The 21,664-nt window shown below is 35.3% G+C and overlaps 2 protein-coding genes across 2 annotated transcripts; one reads left to right on the top strand and one right to left on the bottom strand.

The window, feature by feature from the left end:
* Positions 1-9,895: 9,895 nt before the first annotated feature.
* Positions 9,896-13,725, bottom strand: LOC119069594 (beclin 1-associated autophagy-related key regulator). Its single transcript, XM_037173684.1, has 4 exons — positions 13,454-13,725; positions 12,572-13,333; positions 12,234-12,502; positions 9,896-10,113 (listed from the first exon to the last, which is right to left on the bottom strand). The coding sequence occupies exons 1-4, from the start codon at positions 13,630-13,632 to the stop codon at positions 9,938-9,940; spliced, it is 1,386 nt and encodes a 461-aa protein (XP_037029579.1). The 5' UTR covers positions 13,633-13,725; the 3' UTR covers positions 9,896-9,937.
* A 1,844-nt stretch (positions 13,726-15,569) lies between these two features.
* Positions 15,570-16,507, top strand: LOC119069593 (signal recognition particle 14 kDa protein). Its single transcript, XM_037173683.1, has 3 exons — positions 15,570-15,723; positions 15,795-15,867; positions 15,971-16,507. The coding sequence occupies exons 1-3, from the start codon at positions 15,700-15,702 to the stop codon at positions 16,195-16,197; spliced, it is 324 nt and encodes a 107-aa protein (XP_037029578.1). The 5' UTR covers positions 15,570-15,699; the 3' UTR covers positions 16,198-16,507.
* Positions 16,508-21,664: the final 5,157 nt, after the last annotated feature.

The raw sequence follows: 21,664 nt of genomic DNA, 5'->3' as shown, positions 1-21,664 counted from the left end.
ATGAAACGTCATGGCAGTGAAGTTCGTTCATGAAAAAATAGATCGCTGACAGTAGTGCGTTTATGACGAAATGTAATAGAATTTTACAAAAATCTATATTACAATCGAGCCTTAGTTTCTACACAGCATTTCCGTACATACACTGGACTTCTACTACCTCACTGGTTAAAAGTATCTTCAAAGTGCACACGTGTTTTACGGAGCTGATTTTTGGTTCTTTTGAGCTTATTCCCAATTTTCGATATAAATTCAAAGTTTTCAAACGTTCCTCAGTTTTGTTGCAGACGCGAGCAGATAAAAATGTTTTAAAGGTAGACCTTATCTATCAATTCAACAAAGTTGACTAATCTCGTTGTTATACTCTTAATGGGAACAAAAGACTACCAGGACCTTAATGAGGACCTAAAAATTGTACATTGCAGAACACTCCTAAAGAAATGATTTAAATATCTCGATCGGTATGCGATTATTGTTGATAGTAAATGTCTTTGCCATTATTTTCTACTACAGTATTTCATCTTTAGAAAACACCGTTTTAGATTTATCAGAGTTTTAAAAGTCATCGATGTTCACAGTCTATGATATTTTGGCGCCAAAATTTTATTCAAAAATATTCAAATTTTGCGCCAAAATATCATAGACTGGAAACACTTAACTGTCTGGGAACATCGACGACTAGAGAACCTGAACAAGTTTCGCCAGTCCACCGGCCTCTCATTCGCGTGCTGGGTTTTGTGTTTCAAAGATGTTACATTTTTGAGGAACGTACACGTACATCTTGTATGGTTCTCCGTGTGACCTCCACTTTCGTAGAACCGATGCGCATTGCTAGTTCTGCATTCTATTGAATTAATGAAGTTCCAGTCTTTTTCGATGTTCGTTGGGGATCGTTGCGGTCGCTCTATACTACGAATCCACCTGATTCACTGATTACAATGTGTTCTGAATTGTTAATATGTTGGTGGTCACTTTATAATGCGATATTCGCTTCGAGACTCCAATTTCCATTGCAACTTGTTCACTTGAATCAATTTGAAGTCATAGGATTGCACGTTTCTAGATTTGTAAAAAATTTCAGAATAAAACATAAATGAGTACCAATTCATCTAAAACGCGTTAGAGCGAGGTCAAAGCCATAACAAAACGACAACCCATAACATGAGAACATTATTGCCCTTATCGCGTATACCAAGCCATATAATAAGACTTAGTGTACATTGTACAACAATGATTATAGTCATTAGCTCATAGCAATCGAAAAATGAGTATCTTATTAAGTATAATATTAGATCAGCATTCAAGCAATTCGAATTATATTTGGTCCTCGAGTACTTCGTGTGCACTTTGCCAGCACAATGTACTTGACTTAAATTTGTTATCCTCCCGTCTCGTCTTTTTTTCTTTTCCTTTGTTGTTCGTTAATTATTAAGATAGAATTTGTCAATATCACACATTGAATGTACTTGTGTGTGTTTATCTGACGCAAGGCCTATCTGCGTGTATTGGGATCTGAGTTTTGTTATAGTTTCGGAAAAAAGTGAAAATTAAAATGGAAAGACAAACAAGACAAAAAATAATATGAAAAGTGCCTTTTGTTACTGTTTCATCAAAAAAATACATACATCGTCGCTGTATCAGTTTTATGATAAATCTTTTCAATTGGCTTTAATTGTAAATTGAATGCATTATAGTTTATAAACTGTTGTAACGAGCATCGAAGCAGTCATAAGGTTTTACGAGTGGTAAATGCGCTTAAACCGTTCAAATACAACATTTGTATGACATTCATAAGGTTTTATCAGATGTTGAATGTGAATAAACTTTACAAACGCGCAAACGCAAGCGGTATAAGCACTGTGAATGTTATACAAATGGTTCAATGATCGTTACAAATGTTTGAACACACGATCTCTTGGAAATCGATCAAATTATAATGCGTTGACGTTAAATCTTTGATTTTGTGTAACATTAAAATTGAAAATGGGAATAAAAAAGATTTAAAGAAAATGAAAATAAAAATTTGATTTGAACCAAAAGAAAATGAAAGAATGAGTGAACAAAGAAAGGATGAAGTGAAGATAAGTTAAAGTATAAACGAAGAAATAAAATGGAATGAAAATGAATAAGAAACATGTTTCATATATATGTAAGTTACCTGCATTAAATTCAATTCAATTTTTCCCCACATCAAGAAGAAGAAGAAGAAGAAGAAGAAGAAGAAGAAAAACTAATAATAGAAAAAAGAGAGAGATACTGTTCATAAGGATAAATTTAAAACAAGAAAAAAAAAAATTAAAAAAATGAAGCAAAATTGTTATCAAATAAATTAATTATAAAATTTTTTGTAAAAGTCGTTATAAAAAGTGTGTATAAAATCAATGTTCTGTGATATTCACACGTGTATGTACTGTACATACACAAAATTCGTTCTTTATGGAAAGTGTTTTCATTTCAACCAAAAAAGAAATAAAACACAAAAAGCCCAAAAAATTATCATTACAAACCGAAAAACTACTTTAGATATATAACAACACCGAAAAACACAGAAAAATGAAATCCAATTTGCATAATTTACTTTGACGTATAGTTTCTCTCAAAAAGAAAAAAACAAACCCAATTGACTTCTTGATTTTATTCCAAAAATCAAATTGAAAGAATAAAATCCGGATGGAAAATGCATTCGCTAATTTTTTTTTTTTGTCGAAATGTTAAAAGAAATCAAATAATACAAAAAAAATATCTAAAAAACAAAAACTTACTAAAGCTAAATGTTAGTGGCAGTGTAGAGAAACACAAAGAAAAATCTTAGAAATTCAAGTCAGTAAATTTTTTTCATTATTAGAAATTGTCTTGTTAAAATTCTATTGTAAAACATTTAACTGCACACCGAATTTTTAAATTGGGGTGTTTTGTTCTCTAGCAAAAAAAAAGTTGTTGAAATTGAGTAATGTATAAATTCTAAAACACAAAAAAAAATTGAAACTAAAAACTTGTTGACCTTTACCGAACGAAAAAAAAAAATGGAAGAAAAATTTATCTAAAGTAGTTAGCCAAGTAAGCGTGTAGGTTAAGCACCATCAACCATAGAAAATTTTTCTGAAAATTAACACAACCACACCACTTTTGAGAGATTTCAATTTGTACATAAAAGACAAATCCAATCACACCACAAATTAATTACAAATAAAAATTATCACAAAACATTCAAACACACTCACAAACATACACAATTTCAAACAAAATACACAATTTCGGTGGTGGTAGTGGGAGAACATGGACAGAAATGAAGGTCGTGTACCTTAAGTGCGCCAAAAGTTTAAATATTGTCAACTGACAGTTGCAAAAAATAACGCTGACGTCATATAATAAACTTCAAAAACTAACCGTAGCTGCCGTAGCTTCACACAGCGACGTGCGTATCGAATTTCGTTTTATTTGTTCTATTTCGAACAAAACAAATGCGATACGTACGTCGCTGTGTGTACGGCCAGCGTTAAAATTACGTGCTATGCGGTATGTTTGGATATAGAAGGTGCACTCAGAGCGTGAATTATCGCTTCAAAATTGTCGATATTAAGCTTAAATGTAGAATAGCTGTTAAAGCAACCGAAAATCAATGAAAGTAGACACAAGGTAGGGCCAATTTATGTCAAATTACCACGAAAATGAGTGTATTTACAAAACTTCTACTGTACCTATACCATACCTATACCATACCCATTCTAAAAGATTTTTTCGGCAATTTGTCCCCTTTCATACGGAACAACTAATACAGTAAAGAGTTTTTCCAACTAAGTGGTTAATATTGCGACTTCTTATTTCGTATTTCCGTCGTCGCGCAAGAAAAACGTTGTTCCTATGCTGAAAGACGAATTCGATTCCAGAACTCGCCTCCGGCTCATGCTGGATACGTCTCATTCGCTAAAAAAAAACCTTTCAGCTTGCAATAGGAAAATAACTTGTAAGACCATTCGATGCATTAAATAATAAAGAAACTAACAAGGGTTTATTACGTACATGCTTGTAAAGTTGTTTTGGCGATCACAACAGCGTTGTTTTGACGATCACACCAGTCAGACCTATAATTTACAAGCTATCTGGTCAGATATTTTACGAAAAATTTCGACTGTTGATTAACACTTCATACTACCCCATCCCTTGGACACCATACACACACATACACACACACTTTGACATGTTTTTAAGTTGGTTAAACCTGAGATCGATTTTATTCAACATCGTTTCTGCCCCAATCAATTAAAAGTGAAAACAAAACTTTTGTTGAATTTTCATTTCAAATTATTTTGACAAAACAATAAATTTGTAAGAAATTATAAAGTTGCTCAATCAAAATTAATCAAAATTTAACATACACTCATTTGTCATTAATTTTACTTTATTAATAGCCAATGAAAATGAACAACAAAATAAAAACCAAATTTCAATTCGATAAACTTAGAAATTTTTCCTCCAAGTTATTAAACACACTCTATATACACATTATACACACATTAAAACAACATTATACGTCGTAATTATATCTTATAACTTACATTACAAAAATAAATTTAAAAAAAATTATTAAAAAAATTAATGAAAAATATACATTTTACTCGTAAAACACACATAAAAGAAAAGTTATTAGCATTAAACGTGATAAAAATTTAGATAATTTAAATTAAAAATTTAACAAAAATCTAATTACAAAACGATTTACAAAATAAAATTAGATAAATTAAAAAAAGCATAAAAAAAACTAAAAACAAAATTAAAAAAAAAATCAGTTTACAGCCAACCGAGTATCTGTATATAAATTCACGGCTTCATTCCATCATTTAAACAAACAAAAAAAACCCTAAAAGGAAATCTAGTAACAATTTCAATCTATTTCAAAATAAAAAAAAATTGTAATGAAAATTAAATACAAAGAAAAATTTAAAATTAAGTTCTTTCAATCTCAAAACAAAACAAACAAAAAAGAATAGCAAAAGAAATTATGAAAAGCAGAAGAAAATAACAGAATGAAAAAGAAAAACAATTGTGAATGATTTAAACAAAAGAGGAATATATATTTAAACAAAAAAGAACAAGAAGAAGAAGAAGAAGAAGAAGAACAAACAATATAAAAAGAAAGAAATGAAGAAAATATATGTATACATTAAAATATATTAATGCTAATAAATTATATATACCAATTATATTGAGAAATCTTTTATTTTACGGAACATTGTCAAATGAGCTTAACAATAAACTTAAACATAATTGAGAAAAACTGAAAAACACAACTGTTCGCATTCACCGAATCTTTTCAAAAAAAAACGATCATCTTGCTGTACCGCAGAAAAATGGCTACCGCGAAAAGCCATCTTATATTTGTGTGCTAGATTTGAAGAGCTTTTGTATAGCTTTGACCTTTTTCCTTAATTCCATTGAAAAAGTGGAATATGTGGAAACCAAAAGACCAAAAGAAGCTTAAAGCTCTCCAAAGTCAACACCCTGAGGCAATGCGTTGTTTTAGCTTGAAAAGGCAAAGGAAAAACATTTTTCTCGGTTCATAGGTCTTTTCCATTGGGCACACTCTAAGAAAGGACCCAAATGAGATTTGCCACCGTTTCCTCAAGGGCAGAGAAAGAGCAAAGAGAGGATATACGAAAAACACCTGGTCTCGATCTACATTGGACGAAATAAATTCAACGGTCGACAATAGAACGAATCGATACAATGACATTTGTATAAGTAAGGAAGTAAATACGTATGTTCCAAGGAGAAAGTAAATACGTATATTCCAAGGTTATTTTTGAGCTGTGCACTATCAGACACTAGAGAAAATTATGATGACTCGACAGCAGCGACAGAAAAACTATGTGTTTTGATTAGTATTGAACATGCACGTAACGTAAGGGTAACTAGTAAAAGCCTATCAGAAATCTCCTAAGATGTTTCGACGACGAATTGTCATCACAATTTGTCAAAACCGGGAAACCTGGAATACAACATCCACCAAAAAGTAGGTATTTAATCAACTTAGTAAACAGATGATACCATCAGAGCTTTTATTAATGAAAATGATTTCGCGGATTCTCGTGAAATTTCACGAATTTTCACGATGTTTATGAATCGTGAAAATAACGAAATTCGTAACATAGTTTCATAAAATTAAATGAATATTTGCTAAAAACATTTTCATTAATATAGGTCATGGTACCCTCTATCTCCCGCCTGATTGTAGCCTATATTTGTGCGAAATAATTGTATATTTTTGATGATAACTTCGTATCCGCGTCCTTTCGAAGGTTAAGAGGCATCGATGATTTTCAAAAATGTACGACCGCAATAACGACCACTACAGTGAACGACATCTCAAATGTCTCACTGTCAAATTTTTCTGAGAATTTTATTGTGTCATTCACAATGACATTCTCTGAAAAAAATGACAGTGAGACATTTGAGATGTCGCTCACTGTAATGTGTTAGCTTTCAAAAGAAAACATATTTGGTTGTAGCAGTTTGACCCAAGGTTCTGAAAGAACAGGTTAAGACAACCACGAAGGCGGGTGACACCAAATTTTATAAACAGATAGTGTGAGAAATCAACTTGAAGAAAATAATTTTCTCGAAAATTCAGAATTTTGTTTTTGTTAAGTTCCATTTTACATATAAACATCGCAGCCGTTGACGCAATTGTGTGTCACCGCCTTTGCGATCAACTCAGAGTTGTCTTAACCTGTTTTTTCAGAACCTTGGTTTGACCAGCTCTGAGAAAACTGAGCAGTTTATGAAAATTTCGTTAAACTGCTCACATTTGTGATGAAAATATATCATCAAAAATTAAATACGGTACACGCAAATGTAGGCTACAATTTTAGCTAAGCATCGATGCCTCTTAAGATATAATAGAAAGTTTGGTCCTAAATTTATAAGATAATCTTGCGGACTGTTTGTATTGGTGGAAATGGCTATAGGAGAAGGGTAAGAGGAGGAGAAGGGCCGGTAATTTCGGTAATTTTGTCAGTTAATTTTTTTTGTATACACCTTTATTGGTATGCATAGTACAATCTTAACTATTGGTTAATTTATTACTAGTGTTGAATTGTACATCTCCCTTTTACTTGCGTAATTAGAAGACGTAAGACGTGTGCAGGATTGACGACCCAATGGTCGAGGCCCAAATTAATGTGCTTCTTCAGGTCAGTTCGTGTGGTTTAACTCGTTTTAGTCTCCTTACTTCATTTGTAATATCTAGTAATAGGATGGCTTCTACGTTGGTATGATTTAGAAGTCTCTTCTCGTGTCTTATGGCGTTTTCCCGAATTACGTCGGCTACCCATTGAATTTTTAAATCTCTGTGTGTTTCCTTATTTGTCACGTAACGATAAGCATTAGTGATCATGCATAAGAAGTTTTTTTGACTTGTTTGTATTTTAGGAGTATTTTGAAATTTTAGGATTTTGAGAAATTTTAGGAAGTTTAGCCTTAAATGTGGTATAGTGGAAACAGAAATTTTATTTTTGAATTCATTTATTTAATTACATTTATCTAAATATTAATCACATTGAACATGATGAGTTATGCGGTCGGTAAATTTATTTGACAATTTTTTTTTGTTTTCATTAAAATTGATTTTTTTAAACATTTTTTTTCTTTCTCTCTCTCTCTTTTTTTTACATTACCTGTTCTATCTAAAAACGGTTTTACTGAATTTTCTCTGTTTTATTTTTCTTTATTAATTTTTTTTTCTTTAGTTGCAAAAGGCGTTTTTACTCAGATACATTGATTTTCCTGTCTTGATATAAAACAATCGAAAAGAAAGGTATCACATTTTCATTTAATAAAAAAAAGTACAAAAGAGGACATTGCTCGTTTAGTTATTTGGTTTGGATTTGAAAGATGACAAGATGTAAGAACATTAAAAGTAGAAAAAAAAATTTGTAATTAGATCGACGGTTATCGAGGCCGATTATTCGGATATCTGACTCAAAAACTCCAGAGAAAAACAAAATGACCGCATTACGCTCTTTCTCCGTTTAGTCCATTTAATCCCATACAACTTAGTTCATTTACACTTTTACATTTACTTCAAGTAGGGCATCATCCCACGGTTTCAGAGAGATTTAAGTTTCCATTTGAAATGTTCTCACTACTGGACTTCTTCTGGCTTTACGAGCAATCAATATTCCAGGGATGACGTCACCTTTTGATTAATGAAATCTATGATCATTTTCCAGTGAGATTCATCTTCCGTTTTGCGTATTAAAAATGAAATCTCGTAACCGACGGTCAATATAAACACATTTCTGCTCTTAGACAAAAAGCTCCGGCGGGCTCATTTCGAAATACCCATCAAAATATCACAGTTTGTTATAGCCGTGTCGCTGGGCAGAATTTATGAACGAAATTATAAAATTCTCACAGCGACTGTCATTACCTCTCCAATGAGCCCTTGGTCATGGACAATCGAGCAGAAAGTACACCATTTTATGTGAGCGTTTCCATGTCAAAAATCCAATATTATTTGGCTGAACAGTTAGATCAGAAACGGTTAACATTTACCAGAACAGAAATAATCTCAACAAGACGACTTCGTAGGTATTAGTCACCGCACCGTGTCCGAATAATAGGCCTCGCTTGTTTACTTTATCGGTGAATATTTAATCGGTTTTCTTCAATCGCAGCTTTGACGATTTGTATTTAAAAATAAACTTAAAATGAATTAGTGCTACGGATGATATATCGTTATCATCGGCACTCATTCTACTGTAAATTGTGTGTGGAGTATATAATAGGACTTGCGTCACAGGCGCTATGCTAACTCGCACCCATGATTGTCGAAAACTATAGTTATGATGTCCGTACTGAATTCGTATGTGCAGAAAAACGAAGAAGAAAATATTGCATTGCGCGGACCCTTCTACGAACACCACCGTCACAGTTAGTGTTTATATTCAGTATGAAAGGAAAGGGTCGCAAAAGCTCTCACTACAACTCCAACCAAGAATTTCACTAATATCACCAAGTCTGATTAGTTTAAAATGTGGCGCCTAATTTCGTCGGTCGAGCCCTAGTCCCAAGTGTCTACAAAATGTAGTGGAGCCGCATGAAAAAAGGAAGTTTGAAAATGAAATTTTTATTTGAAAGTTCTGTCGTGGCTGCCGATTTGAAGGTCAAAAATTTGATTGGTCAGGCAGGAATAGCCTTCCAACAAAACTTTTGATTTCAAACATTATTCACGACAGTTCCTTATTCAATCACGGTTCATGTCAAGTCATAAGCGTTGTTCATTTTTCATGACCACCGATCGCTACAATTTCACTTCGTGAACGTGAGGTATCAGGTCAATTCGTATCAATTAGTATTTGAATCGGAACTAGTAGAGACAAAACACAGTGACTCCAGGAACTGGACAAGAAAAATAGAAAATTTTTGCTGCCAACGACCAACGAAATATTACAGCTACGACTACATATAAACATTGCAACTATGCACGGTAGTAGGTAAAACAAAAAAAAATCTAATAAATAGCCCAAGCGCTGTAATCGACATGGTTGTGCACGTCAAAAAGGAACGTTGCAAACATCGTCCTGTAAAAAAGCTACGATCTGCAACAGATTGCTTAAATATTGTCCTGAAGAGTGGCAACCTGTTAATTTGTTTAAAGACAAAGCGGCCAAATTATTTCATCGGAGAGAGGTAACGAATTCAGTTACGAAACTAAAAATTTTAAATTTTTTTTTTTGGAACCAAACGACTGGATTCAAACGGCACCAATTTACTTAACCAACAAATATTGACGAAACGAAATCGATTGATAAGAAAGTAATAAAATAATTGGAAAATTAGAAAATTTGAAGAAAAGAAAATGGTTCGCCTGCCATTCAGCGCTAAATTTCGACATAAATTTCTCGTAAAAAAAAATTGCAAAGAGATCGACACATTTTTCTCATCTTCCGGTAGTCCATCGCCACAACGAAGACACTGACGCAACGGCATTGTTCATAATACCACCGGCCATGCTCGTTATTTGCTGAGAGTTTTGAATTTGTAGTGGAATTATAGACGATTCCAGTTGCGGATAGTGTTGAATCGCTTCCCATTCGTTTTGGAATGAATTTTCATCTGAAAAAAAAAACAAATTATTGGTAAAGGATGATAAAGGTACATACAGTCGTCCGTCAAGAAATTGCGAGGTCGAAAAGATCAAAATATTGCGAGAGATGAAGATCTGCATTTCTGCCCTTCAACGCATAAAAAATTTAGTGCAAAAGAGAGAGAGAGTATATTTTTTATGCGTTGCGTTGTATACGGTGTCCCTCCAGCAAACTAAATTTTTAATAAAAGCTCCACTTCGAGTCAACTAATTTGAATCCCTTGTGAAGTTTGGAAGTCAACTACCATTTTGGTAGTCAACTACCACTTTGGTAGTCAACTACCACTTTGGTAGTCAACTACCACTTTGGTAGTCAACTACCACTTTGGTAGTCAACTACCACTTTGGTAGTCAACTACCACTTTGGTAGTCAACTACCACTTTGGTAGTCAACTACCACTTTGGTAGTCAACTACCACTTTGGTAGTCAACTAACACTTTGGTAGTCAACTACCACTTTGGTAGTCAACTACCACTTTGGTAGTCAACTACCACTTTGGTAGTCAACTAACACTTTGGTAGTCAACTACCACTTTGGTAGTCAACTACCACTTTGGTAGTCAACTACCACTTTGGTAGTCAACTACCACTTTGGTAGTCAACTACCACTTTGGTAGTCAACTACCACTTTGGTAGTCAACTACCACTATTCATTTTTGAAGTAAGCTTGTGGGTATACCTTTCCATAAAACTTCATTCTGATTCAAGGACACCGTGTGTAGGGCAGATTTGTGTGTCACCGAAGTTGATTTTCTGAATGAGTTGAAACGAATTTTTATCAAAGCTGTATCGTTTCCTACGATAACGCGTTGTCTACGATCGCGTCTCTGCGTGCGAAAGATCAGAAAGATATAAAAAAAACAGTCGAATGGACATGAAATTGGCAAAAAATGTGACGAGATGCAAGTTCAATCGGATGAAAAAGATTTCCTTGTGGATTAACATTGCCATTCTTTGATTGATGGAATCCTCAAATTGAAACCATTTCCTAGGAAAGCGTCACATTAATGCTACTTTTCGGTCTTTATTTCCCTCCCTCCTCGATGTGACAAATTTAGTCGATTTAAGAAACGACACCACCTCCAATCATTTTACGAGTCGAGTAGCCGATGTTCACTTTTCGTATCGATGGTCTTTTTACTACTTTAACTACTTTTGCTGCAAGTACTTCCCGCACTGTATCAACAGTACCTTTCGCTTTTTGTTTTAATAACAGGTCTATCAATACTTCCTCAGACTCTAAATTTAGAACCATATGGTCTGTCCGGGCCTGATTGCAATTCTACTGGTCTCTAGCTATCTTTTCCTTCAACTTATAGCATAATCTGTCATAATTTTCGGTTTTTACAATTGTACTTTAGTAGACCGACAGATAGTCTATGTGCATAAAAGTCCCTCATAAGATCACTGTTTGAAATCTAAGCGACATTATGTTACACTATCTGATACGAAAATCATAACTTCGGTAGTCTTAGTGTATATCTCAGCCGTCACACATCTCGTGGCAAGGTGAAAATTCGATAGATTGACTTGGCCGGCACGACAGACCTTTCAATAAAATTGCATACCTCATTTGACACCAATCTTGATTTTCTACGATATGAGACGGTTGAGATATACAATGACTTACTATCAGTCTCGGTAGGGCTCTCCTAACATTTAAAAAGAAAAGTTGTAGAAAAAACCGTACTGGACCTGCTATCTGACGGCTTTTCTGATATTGCAGTGTAAATTGATTTCTGACGGTCGACGCAGATCACCCACTATGGCCAGTTCAGGCCTGAGAACAAATGATAACATTTAATTCTGACTAAACTAAACAGGTCAGTGCATGCCAACAGACTCCTTTCTAAATGGGTTCAGTCAATACAGCTGCCTTGGTTCAGTAGGTATGTTGGACGAGAAATTAAAAATGTTAAAAATGCTCAACCATTTCGAATTAAGCAAAACCAATTCCCCTTCGGATTCGATACCCAATGCTGGCCTCAACGAATTAGCTTCAGTTCAGAAATTTGTTCCTTCGCCCCGACTGACCGAACGATTGCCATGCAAAATCAAAGTTTTCTTTTTTTGTTTCCACTCAACTCACCGTCAGATTTGTCATCGCCGCCCGTCAATAGATCCTGCAGTAATTGCGAATCAATGTCACGAAAACCATCCGAAACATCAACAGCACCAATTCTGCCGAGGTCACTGTACTCTGGACTTAATAATCGCTGAATATTTTCTAGTGTGTGCGTTGGACATAAACTATTTAATTTCACTCGTTGCGTGTAACACAGATAAAGTATGTTGGCATTTAGGCGGGCCACCTTTCGCGGAAATATTTGTTCGGACAATTCTTTCTTGCAAAAATCGCTGGAAACGAAAAGAGAAAAAATTTAAAAAAAAAAATCTTCCGCGAGACAAGTGGCACAATTCACTTACGCATAGAAAACGTTGTAAGGTAGCCGCACATCCAAATAGTAGCTCAATAGATGCACAAACTGAGCGGTGTATGTGAGCGCAGCACTGATTCGATACGCATTGTTCGTACTGGACAGCGTCTCATTCGCTCCAGTACTCGGCACACCGTCTTTATGCTTGTCCATCCACTCAATGTACGCCGAATAGTCACCGTTTCCAGGCAACGACGGCGCAACGATAATGTATTGCCGTTCATTTTGACTGTCCTGCAGCACCCATTTACCCTTCACATATGCCGTATGTGTGGCTTCAGCCAGGGCGACCATGTCGGGCGTTCGAGACGATTCGGAAACATTGGTCGATTTCGAAATGGTCTCCGATATGGGAAAGATGTACTTGATCAGCAGATTGATGTTGTGAATGACGCGCAGTTTCAATTCTTGCTGCAATCGTGTACGGTCTTTGTCCAGCTGTTCGTTCTTTTCGTTACGTTTCTCCACAAAATCGATCAAATCGTTGACATTGTGTTCGTAGTGCGGAATTTTGTTCTTTGTTTCGCCATTCTTCTTTGTTATTTCCGATCTGAATTCTTTGCTCACCTTTAGCTTGGCCCTGCGTTCCTCCAACAGTCGATGCAGATAGAAGATTCGTTCCTTTTTCCGTTTGATTTGAGTGCTAAGATTTTCTGCGATGATTCGATTGTGCAACAATTGGCTACATCTTGTGTCCAGTGCTTTGTGAGACGATTTAATGTTCAAGTAGTTCAGCTGCTTCTCGGCGAACCTGTAACAGACGAGATGCAAATGGTTCAGGAACGTTCACATCCATTGAATGCAACCAGTTTTTTTGGTGTTTTGGTTGTCGCACAAATGAAAAATGGCGCAGCAAAATATTCACACTCACCGTTCGTGGGGATTATTGGAATGTATGAAATTGCCAGTAGTGATACAGGCCGCGCAATGAAACGATTGTTTTGGTAACATACACAGTTGGCATTTCAGATGATTGGAGAAGTGACTGATGTCATTGGATGAAGAAATTAAAAAGTTTTCTGGAGCATTTTCACTTCTAGAATTAGCCATAACAATGTATACTGAATGCACTATACATAGATGTTAACAATGTACATGTATGAACGCACATCTGGTGATGTTATTCAAAAAGATGTCACTACCTCAATGTTCGAACGTTTGAAGTTTTTGACAGACCTCTATCAGCTGGGTGTCACAGATTTTCGCGCACGAAAATCTCTACATTTTTGAATATGAGGAGCGCCAAACGCCCACATCACCCATAAACGACGGTGCATTTGATTTGTGTTTGACACTTTTAATTTTGAATTTTCAGCGGACTTATGACGGGAATCGTACAAGAATTCATCAAATTTTTGGTGAACACAATAGTAGCAGAATCTCAACGAGTTTGTGATGAATCGAAGGATATAACTGCGACGGCTGATGCGGTTGCAAGAGCTCGTGACTTAATGATTCATACCTATTCGGTTGGAATTGGCTCGATGGTAAATCGAGAAGAATTGCTTATGATTGCCGGTAGCAACTCTGATGGCGTTTTTCCAACGGAAACATTTTCGGAGTTGGTTAAAATTTTGGCTCCGGTCAGCGAAAAATTATGTTCCGATCAGCTGAAATAGAAGGAATTTTACGTTTTCGTCAATCATGCAATCTGCCTGTTTTCTTTATTATTCTGTAACAATTAGTCTGATTAAAAAAGAAAATTCGCGAAAAAAAAATCGCTCTCAGTGAGTCCAATTTTGTAGGTTATATTCATGTGAGGACAAGTTCTAAAAGCAAGTTCTAAAACTCCAAAATTTAGAAGAATTTTTTTAGTCACAATGGAACAAATTAATGATAGAAAGGGTGAGTACGTCAATAGATGCGCTAACAGACGTAACGCCAATGGAAGTAGGTGGGACAATATTTGTTTGCTTAGTTTCCCCTCGATTTTGTCCCTTGTTCAAAACGGCAAGGCTGCATTTCAGTACGTTTCAGTACTGTGCTTGTACAAGGTACAACGGCAAGGCTGCATTTCAGTACGTTTTAGTACTGTGCTTGTACAAGGTACAAGGTCGATTATAAAGTCATCTGTATACACAATTTCATATGAGTGTGCGTAACTCGGTCCGTAAAAAAGCATGACTTGTGTTTGTGCATGAGATCAAGGTTCTTTCAGAACTTTGCATGAGATTGCATTGATGGAAGATCTTGCTCTTGTTGTGTTTACATCGAGAAAATGTTTGAAATTGCATTTTCTCGGGTGAGAAACAATACCCTCAATGAAATTTCCATTTTTTTTTTCCTTCGGTGATCCTTTGTATCGAAGATAATTCAAAGACAAGTTACATACGTTAAGGTCATCTATGTGTGCACATAACACGTATGACTGTAGTAAACTCGTTGTTTAGAATGTGTTTTGATGGTTTTGATTGTATATTATACAAGGAGAGTGTGTTTGTTGATCATCTGGTGATGCTGATGCTGATTCGGCACAAGCCTTTGGTGAAAGGCTAGTACACAGTTCGTGAAAAATGCATGCAAAATCGACCTCTGCAAAAAGCTTGCAAAATATGACACAAAATGTATGAGCTATCTGTCAAATATTTTGCAAGCTCGGTGTAAACCTGATGTTTACTCTGTGCTTGCAAAATATTTGACAGCTGACTCATACATTTTGTGTCATATTTTGCAAGCATTTTGCAGAGGTCGATTTTGCATGCATTTTTCACGAACTCTGTACTCATCTTTAGTGTGTGTATTAGTCGTGCGATCCGAGATTTTATGAAAATTTATTTTGTGATGACTCCAAACTTCATGGGGTCAACTTATTTCAGATTTTATTCAAGCTTCTGTAACCTTTTTGGTAGAAACATCCAATTATCTGCTGCGATAGCTTATTTTGAAGGTCTTCTCATAGTGAATTTATAGTTTGTTTTCTTAAATCAAAAGCCCCCAATAGATGTCTACGGTAGTCTAATATTATAGTCAATAAAATATAATAAAATCAAAACAGTGGAGCCACACGTGCGCAACAAGTTTCGAAATTGATTTTCAACTTTCCGAATTCGAACTGTGACAGTTCCCCTCGACAAATATTTGACACGTTTCTTCGTTGCCAACACAACAAATAAAAAAATGGTTCTACTCAACAACGAAGAGGTAATCAAATTTTATTCGGATAATTTGATATTTAGATGGAATTTAATCGAAATTTATCATTACCGTTTTAGTTCTTAACACAGCTGACGCTGTTAACATCGAGGGCACGAAACGATTCATCGTTTACAGTCACATTCAAGCGATGTAAGATCATATCCCACTCTTAACCTCTCACTGTTTACAATCATGTTTTTACCGATTAGACTTACATTTTGTGATTCCCCATTTCGATTGATCTAATTTCCAGACGATGGCCATGATAAACCAAAACCAAGAGAGGGTAAACCACCGCTACCGATTTCGGAATACAAGTGCCTGATCCGGGCGCAGTCCAAATCCAAAAAACTTAGCACCGTTGTGAATCAGAATGAAATTCTGAAATTTATGGAAGCGTACGGAAAAGTGATGAAAACGAGTATGGACGGGCTGAAAAAAGTGAAAAAACCGAAAATCAAATCGAAAGTTGCTCAGTGATAATGTTTCATATGAGAATTAACGTTTTATCGGTTGATGGATGAATGAAAAGACTAAAGAGAGATGCATTTTGTCAATTTTTATTTATTATTTTTACGAAATGAAAAAAGAAATTGAGAAAAGAAAAACAACAACAAAATTCCAAACTTAAATTCGGGATCAGCAAAAATTGGTTTTATTGATTTAAAAATGGTGTAAACTAATAATTGGAGAAAATGGCACGAATATCGAACATCCCAAAAGATCAATTAAATTGTGTGTGTGTATGTTTTGCCTAAAATGAATATATACAACAACTCTATATACCAAAGACGTTTCGATTTATTTACCGATATTCCTCTCAGCATCGTCTTCGTTTCACGGCATAGTAAAGCTGGGCAGGAGCAGTTCATTTTTCGAATGTCAAATAAGGGACCTAATACACTGTTCGAAAATGAACTGAAATGAACAATGACTAAGTTGAACTAATTTCATTCGGAAATGCATATGGCTACTAGATAATTGAGGTCCCCAGACAAATCAAGCGCTACTGTCTGGTTTTACTCTGCCGTGTTTCATGTACTACCAGCAAAGGTGCTACTTCAGTCCTAAATTGACCTACATTTTGATGATTCCCTTGACTGGCCGTCAGGGTCTTACAAACGTATGCCTGCAATACTACTGCAATACTAGTATAATGTTGCACGAAAGTTTCTTTAAAAAAAATCGAATTAAAGAGAGCTGCTGTTTCTTTGTCCAAATAACGATAAGAGTTTCGATATTGAAAAAAAAATTCTCTCAAGCTCGACTAGGGAATGCGAAGCGGAGCCGAATTCAGGAACCTCGGTTTCGGTTTATTCTCTTTTAAACTTTTTTCTGTGTTGATGATTTACGCTAGTTTAATTGTGCCCAGAGATGTCTGCTAAAGAGTCTCTAACAGGCACGATTCTTTGATTTTTATGTTAAACTTGCAAGCACCGTACCGTGTTACTTGTGTGATCGAAGTTATAATAAAGGTAGAAAAGGTTCCGTGGGAATGACAACGAAACTATTAACCTAACATATACGGCTATTCATCTGTTATCGATAACGACGACAAAATAATGACAAGCTCTGGGTAATATGGTCGTTTATATAGTAAAATGCGTGTTAATAAAACTGAAGTACAAGATTTGAAAACAACAGATGATAATAATACTGGTCATATGCTTGCCGTCTGTAACAGGTTAAGAGTTGAGGCATGACAGCAGAACTAAACCTAACAGTTGAAAAAATAAAGGGCAATTCGTCATTCACCGATCTCAGTCTGATATTTCGAAAATCTTGATCCCTGACCCGACTGAAGTAGATGCAAAATTCGTAAATGGAAAATGTTTCTTGCAGCATCTTTTGCTACTCAAAGGGCCGCTAGCCATCTGACGTAGCTGCAAAAGTATAGTCGCAAAATTTACCAAAGAAAAATATTTTTTTGCAACAACTTCAAAAGGCTTAATTCAACGCTCTTCAAGCAAAAGTGCTATTAATGACAGCTGACAAATAGAGTACTTCTTGTATGAAATTTTATCTGCACTCTTTTTACTTGTAAAATTTTGTATGGAGCACTGTCAAGTTTCAGTACTCTATTAAAGATCGATTGATAAGATCGATAAATTCGACAAGAACGAAAAAATCTACTGTCTTACGAACTGAATTTCAAACCCAGTTAAAATCCAACTTTTTCTTATAAAATGACCAGCTTTCCTTGTGACATTTCGTTCGCAATTTTCATCAATCCAGTGTTTATCACGTAACTTTGTGTTACTAACAGAAAATATAGAAACGTTCAAAAACCAATGTTCCATAACCAAACTGAACTTTTCGATCTTTGTACGATGACTTATAAGGCACATGAATAGAGATTAGCGTCACCACTACTTATACGAAACGAAAGTTTGGCCAAAATTAAAGCTTTTGGTATAATTAAGAAAGTCGGCATAACATACAGATCATATTCGCAGTCTTCGCATTAATATGAAAATTTTGCTGAAATCCAAACTTTTGTAGTCCAAATGCTGGGTGATATACTTACGTTGGAATAGTATTCTCAAACTGCTACTTTATGAATCCCTAAGCCACAAAGTTACTACTGCAAGCGTAAGAACAGTCAGTAGACATAAAGCTTTAGCTAATAGGACTAGGCAGCAACGATTGTCGATATTTGACTTTTTTCAGTGTGTAGACTATATCGTTGACCAATATACCACAAATGTTGCTCCATTGATGACGCATCTACAACAGCTGCTATTTTATTACTGCATTTTTAAGACATGTGGATTAACCACAGTCGAATATCAGATTTATGTTGAAGGTCAGTCACCCAACAAATCTTTCAGATGACCCGCCAGATTTGAGTTCTGGTTTAACCGAATTATTATATTATGGACGATAGAATCTGATGAACGTCGTTCTGGCCAAAGTTTTGAAGTTAAAAAGCAGTCTTATTTGGACAAACAAACGAAAGCAGGTTTTGAAAATGCGAAAAACCGGTAAATGGTAATGTAGATTTATTTGCTTATTTATAAGCCCAAAGGGGTTGCAATGTTTTCAAAACGACAGTAAAAGGAAACAATACAGTCGAAGGCATAGATTGCGTGATATTGTCGCAGGAGGTTGGCTTAATATGCATAAGCCCAAACGACTCTAAAAGAAACAATATACAATCGAAAGTATAGATTGCAAGTGATAATGTTGCAGGAAATCCCAAACATCCAAAAGTAATCGGTATTTCTAATCTCTGTGAACCGGGAAATTTCTATATTATCACTAGATGTGGCAGGCTCGTATTTTCAGGGCAGGCCGAAAATATAGCCAAAAATGGGTTTAGATGGTACGGAAGGCCAAAATATTAGACACGTATTTTTTCTTAGAATTTTAAAAAAATAATTAGCGGGTGAGAAAAGTGGATTCATTCAAATGAGCAAAAGCGTTGGTTAGAAGAGAGGAGAATAATGGTGTATATCTTTTTTACTCTTCTAACCAACGTCTTTGTACATTTGAATGAATAGACCTTTCTCACCCGCTAATTATTTTTTTAAAATTCTAAGAAAAAATACGTGTCTAATATTTTGGCCTTCCGTACCATCTAAACCCATTTTTGGCTATATTTTCGGCCTGGCCTGAAAATACGAGCCTGCCTGTGATTTATTGGTCTAAGATGCTTAAAATGCTAAAATCATACAATCGAAGGCTTTCGTGGCACAAATTGTTTAGTCAATTGTTCAACAGTATTTTACATAGCTCGTGATAAAAACATGAAAAGTAGAGTTTCCATGTAAATTTTGTTGATTCGATGTCAATAAATACACGAAAACCACCCGTTCACTCGAGGTTTCATTAAGGAATTGCGATTGTTACATTTGTAACTTTGTGGCCAAATCTGCGGTAGAAGTGCTCGTTAAAGAAATGTAGAGAAGAAATGCACGCTCAAAAAATTATGATTATCAGACCTGTGTACGACAAAATGTATGAAGCATAAGCTTTTGTTAGATTCCTCCTCCTCCTCTATAGAAATTGAATATTTTGTAAGAAATGGAAAATTCTTCAAGGTCATTTAATTGGACTAATTAAAGTCTTCGCTATATTTGGAAAAAGGGCAAATCCGGTGAGGTCGAGCTATTTTAGCGTTCCTGCTGCATTTTGTTAAAAGTCAAATCTGGTGAGGGCCTTCTCTTATAGCAGAGCCTTCGCAATATTTCGTAAAAGAGCAATTCCGGTGAGGTTCCTGCTACATTTTGTTAAAGAAAAAATCCAATGAGGTCGAGCTATTACCGTTTCCGCTTCATTTCGTAAGAGGGAAGTCCGGTGAGGTCGATCTTTAAGAGCTCCCGCTACATTTTGTAAAAGGGCAAATCCAGTGAGGTTAAGCTATTAGCGTTCTCGCTACATTTCATGAAAGGGTGAGGTTGAGCTATAAGCGTTTCCACTACATTTTGTTTTAGAACAAATCCAATGAGATCGAGCTATTTGCGTTTTCGCTACCTTATGTTAGAGGGCAAATCCGGTAAGGTTGATTTTTTAGAACCTTAGCTACATTTCGTAAAAGGGAAAAACCGGTGATATCGAGCTTTCTTAGCGTTCCTGCTACATTTCGTAAAAGGGCAAATCCGGTAAGGTTGAGCTATTTTAGAGTTCCCGCTACATTTTGTTAAAGGACAAATCCAATGAGGTGGAGGTATTAACATCGCTACATTGTGTAAAAGGACAAATCCGGTAAGGTCGACCTATTTTAGCGATTTTGCTTCATTTCGTTAAAAGAAAAACATTGTGAGGTCGATCTATTGAAGTCTTCACTAAATTTTTTTAAAGGGCAGAACCCATGAGGATTAGCGACTTTGCTTCATTTCGTTAAAAGTCCAGTGAGTTCTATTAGCGACTTCGCTAAAAGTCAAATCTGGTTAGATCAATATATTAGAGTCTTCGCTACATTTAATAAAACGACAAATCCGCTGAGTTTGTTCTATTATATACACGCAAGGTTTATGTAGCAAATTTCATAAAATGAAAGATAGTCTCACCAGTCAAGGGACCCGACCCATCCAAATCCAATGGTTTTTATGCAAATTACGGCAAAAATGGTCGGGGATAGTTCACCGGTTGTTATACCAAATCAGGTTCAGACAAAGACTATTTTCCCAGTTTTTTTTTCAATTTTCCAACATTTTGCGAAAACCTGGAAAATTGTAGGAAAATATTGGAAAAGGTTTTCCCTAAAATGGTCAATGCAGGCGTCCCACTTGTCCGAAATGTCCGAAATTTTACACATTTGTCCGAAATTGTCCGAAATGTCCGAAATATTCTTCAAGACCTGACCAGAATTAAATATATAACCTTATCAAAGTCTCATTTTCAAAAAAAAATTGCCTGCGGCGCGCTTCACAGAATTTTTAATTGAACTTTCAGTCTATCAATACTTTGTCCCTAAATTTTTATTCACTTGACTGTAAGTCATATGGGTCTTTATGGCAGAAAATACCAGAAAATGTGTATAGGTACCGCGAACACTATAATTGAAAATTATGTGGAAATATGACGTTAAATATGAAACGTTAAATGTGTAATATATTTTTAACTTGAGTAAATCTAAATCGATTTTCAAAAACGTTTTGTTCGAAGGAGAACTGAATTCCTCAGGTCAAGTTTTTAAATGGGCGTCATCAGCTCAATGGTCTGGGAGTAGTTCTCGAAAAACCGATATGCTCATTGTTTCTTTTCCTATGGAACACGATAACTAACTCAGCTAATTTTCTAGACCTGGTTTTCATTCAAAAAAGCATTTCCTCAAAAAAAAAATCCTGTTTTTCTGATTATGGTACTCGAGCATAATGTTACAATTCTTCCTTCGAGTGAAAATCAATAAATCAATATTAAGATAATAATATAACGAGTGAGCGCAGCGAATGAATATGTTAGAAAATAGCTGTAGCTCTAAAAGACAGCCACGTTAAGAGTT

Source organism: Bradysia coprophila, assembly GCF_014529535.1.
Source record: "Bradysia coprophila strain Holo2 chromosome X unlocalized genomic scaffold, BU_Bcop_v1 contig_38, whole genome shotgun sequence".
Taxonomy (NCBI): domain Eukaryota; kingdom Metazoa; phylum Arthropoda; class Insecta; order Diptera; family Sciaridae; genus Bradysia; species Bradysia coprophila.
The sequence above is the reverse complement of the archived record's forward strand: the minus strand, read 5'-3'. Positions and strand labels throughout refer to the sequence as shown.

Bases quoted from the DNA above. Each gene is read 5' to 3' on its own strand.
- LOC119069593 (XM_037173683.1), top strand. From the start codon at position 15,700: ATGGTTCTACTCAACAACGAAGAG. The intron at 15,724-15,794 runs GTAATCAAATTT...TTACCGTTTTAG, and splicing joins TTCTACTCAACAACGAAGAG to TTCTTAACACAGCTGACGCT. The intron at 15,868-15,970 runs GTAAGATCATAT...TCTAATTTCCAG, and splicing joins TACAGTCACATTCAAGCGAT to ACGATGGCCATGATAAACCA.
- LOC119069594 (XM_037173684.1), bottom strand. From the start codon at position 13,632: ATGGCTAATTCTAGAAGTGAAAATGCTCCAGAAAACTTTTTAATTTCT. The intron at 13,334-13,453 runs GTGAGTGTGAAT...CGTCTGTTACAG, and splicing joins TCCAATAATCCCCACGAACG to GTTCGCCGAGAAGCAGCTGA. The intron at 10,114-12,233 runs GTGAGTTGAGTG...TTTTTTTTTCAG, and splicing joins CGGCGATGACAAATCTGACG to ATGAAAATTCATTCCAAAAC.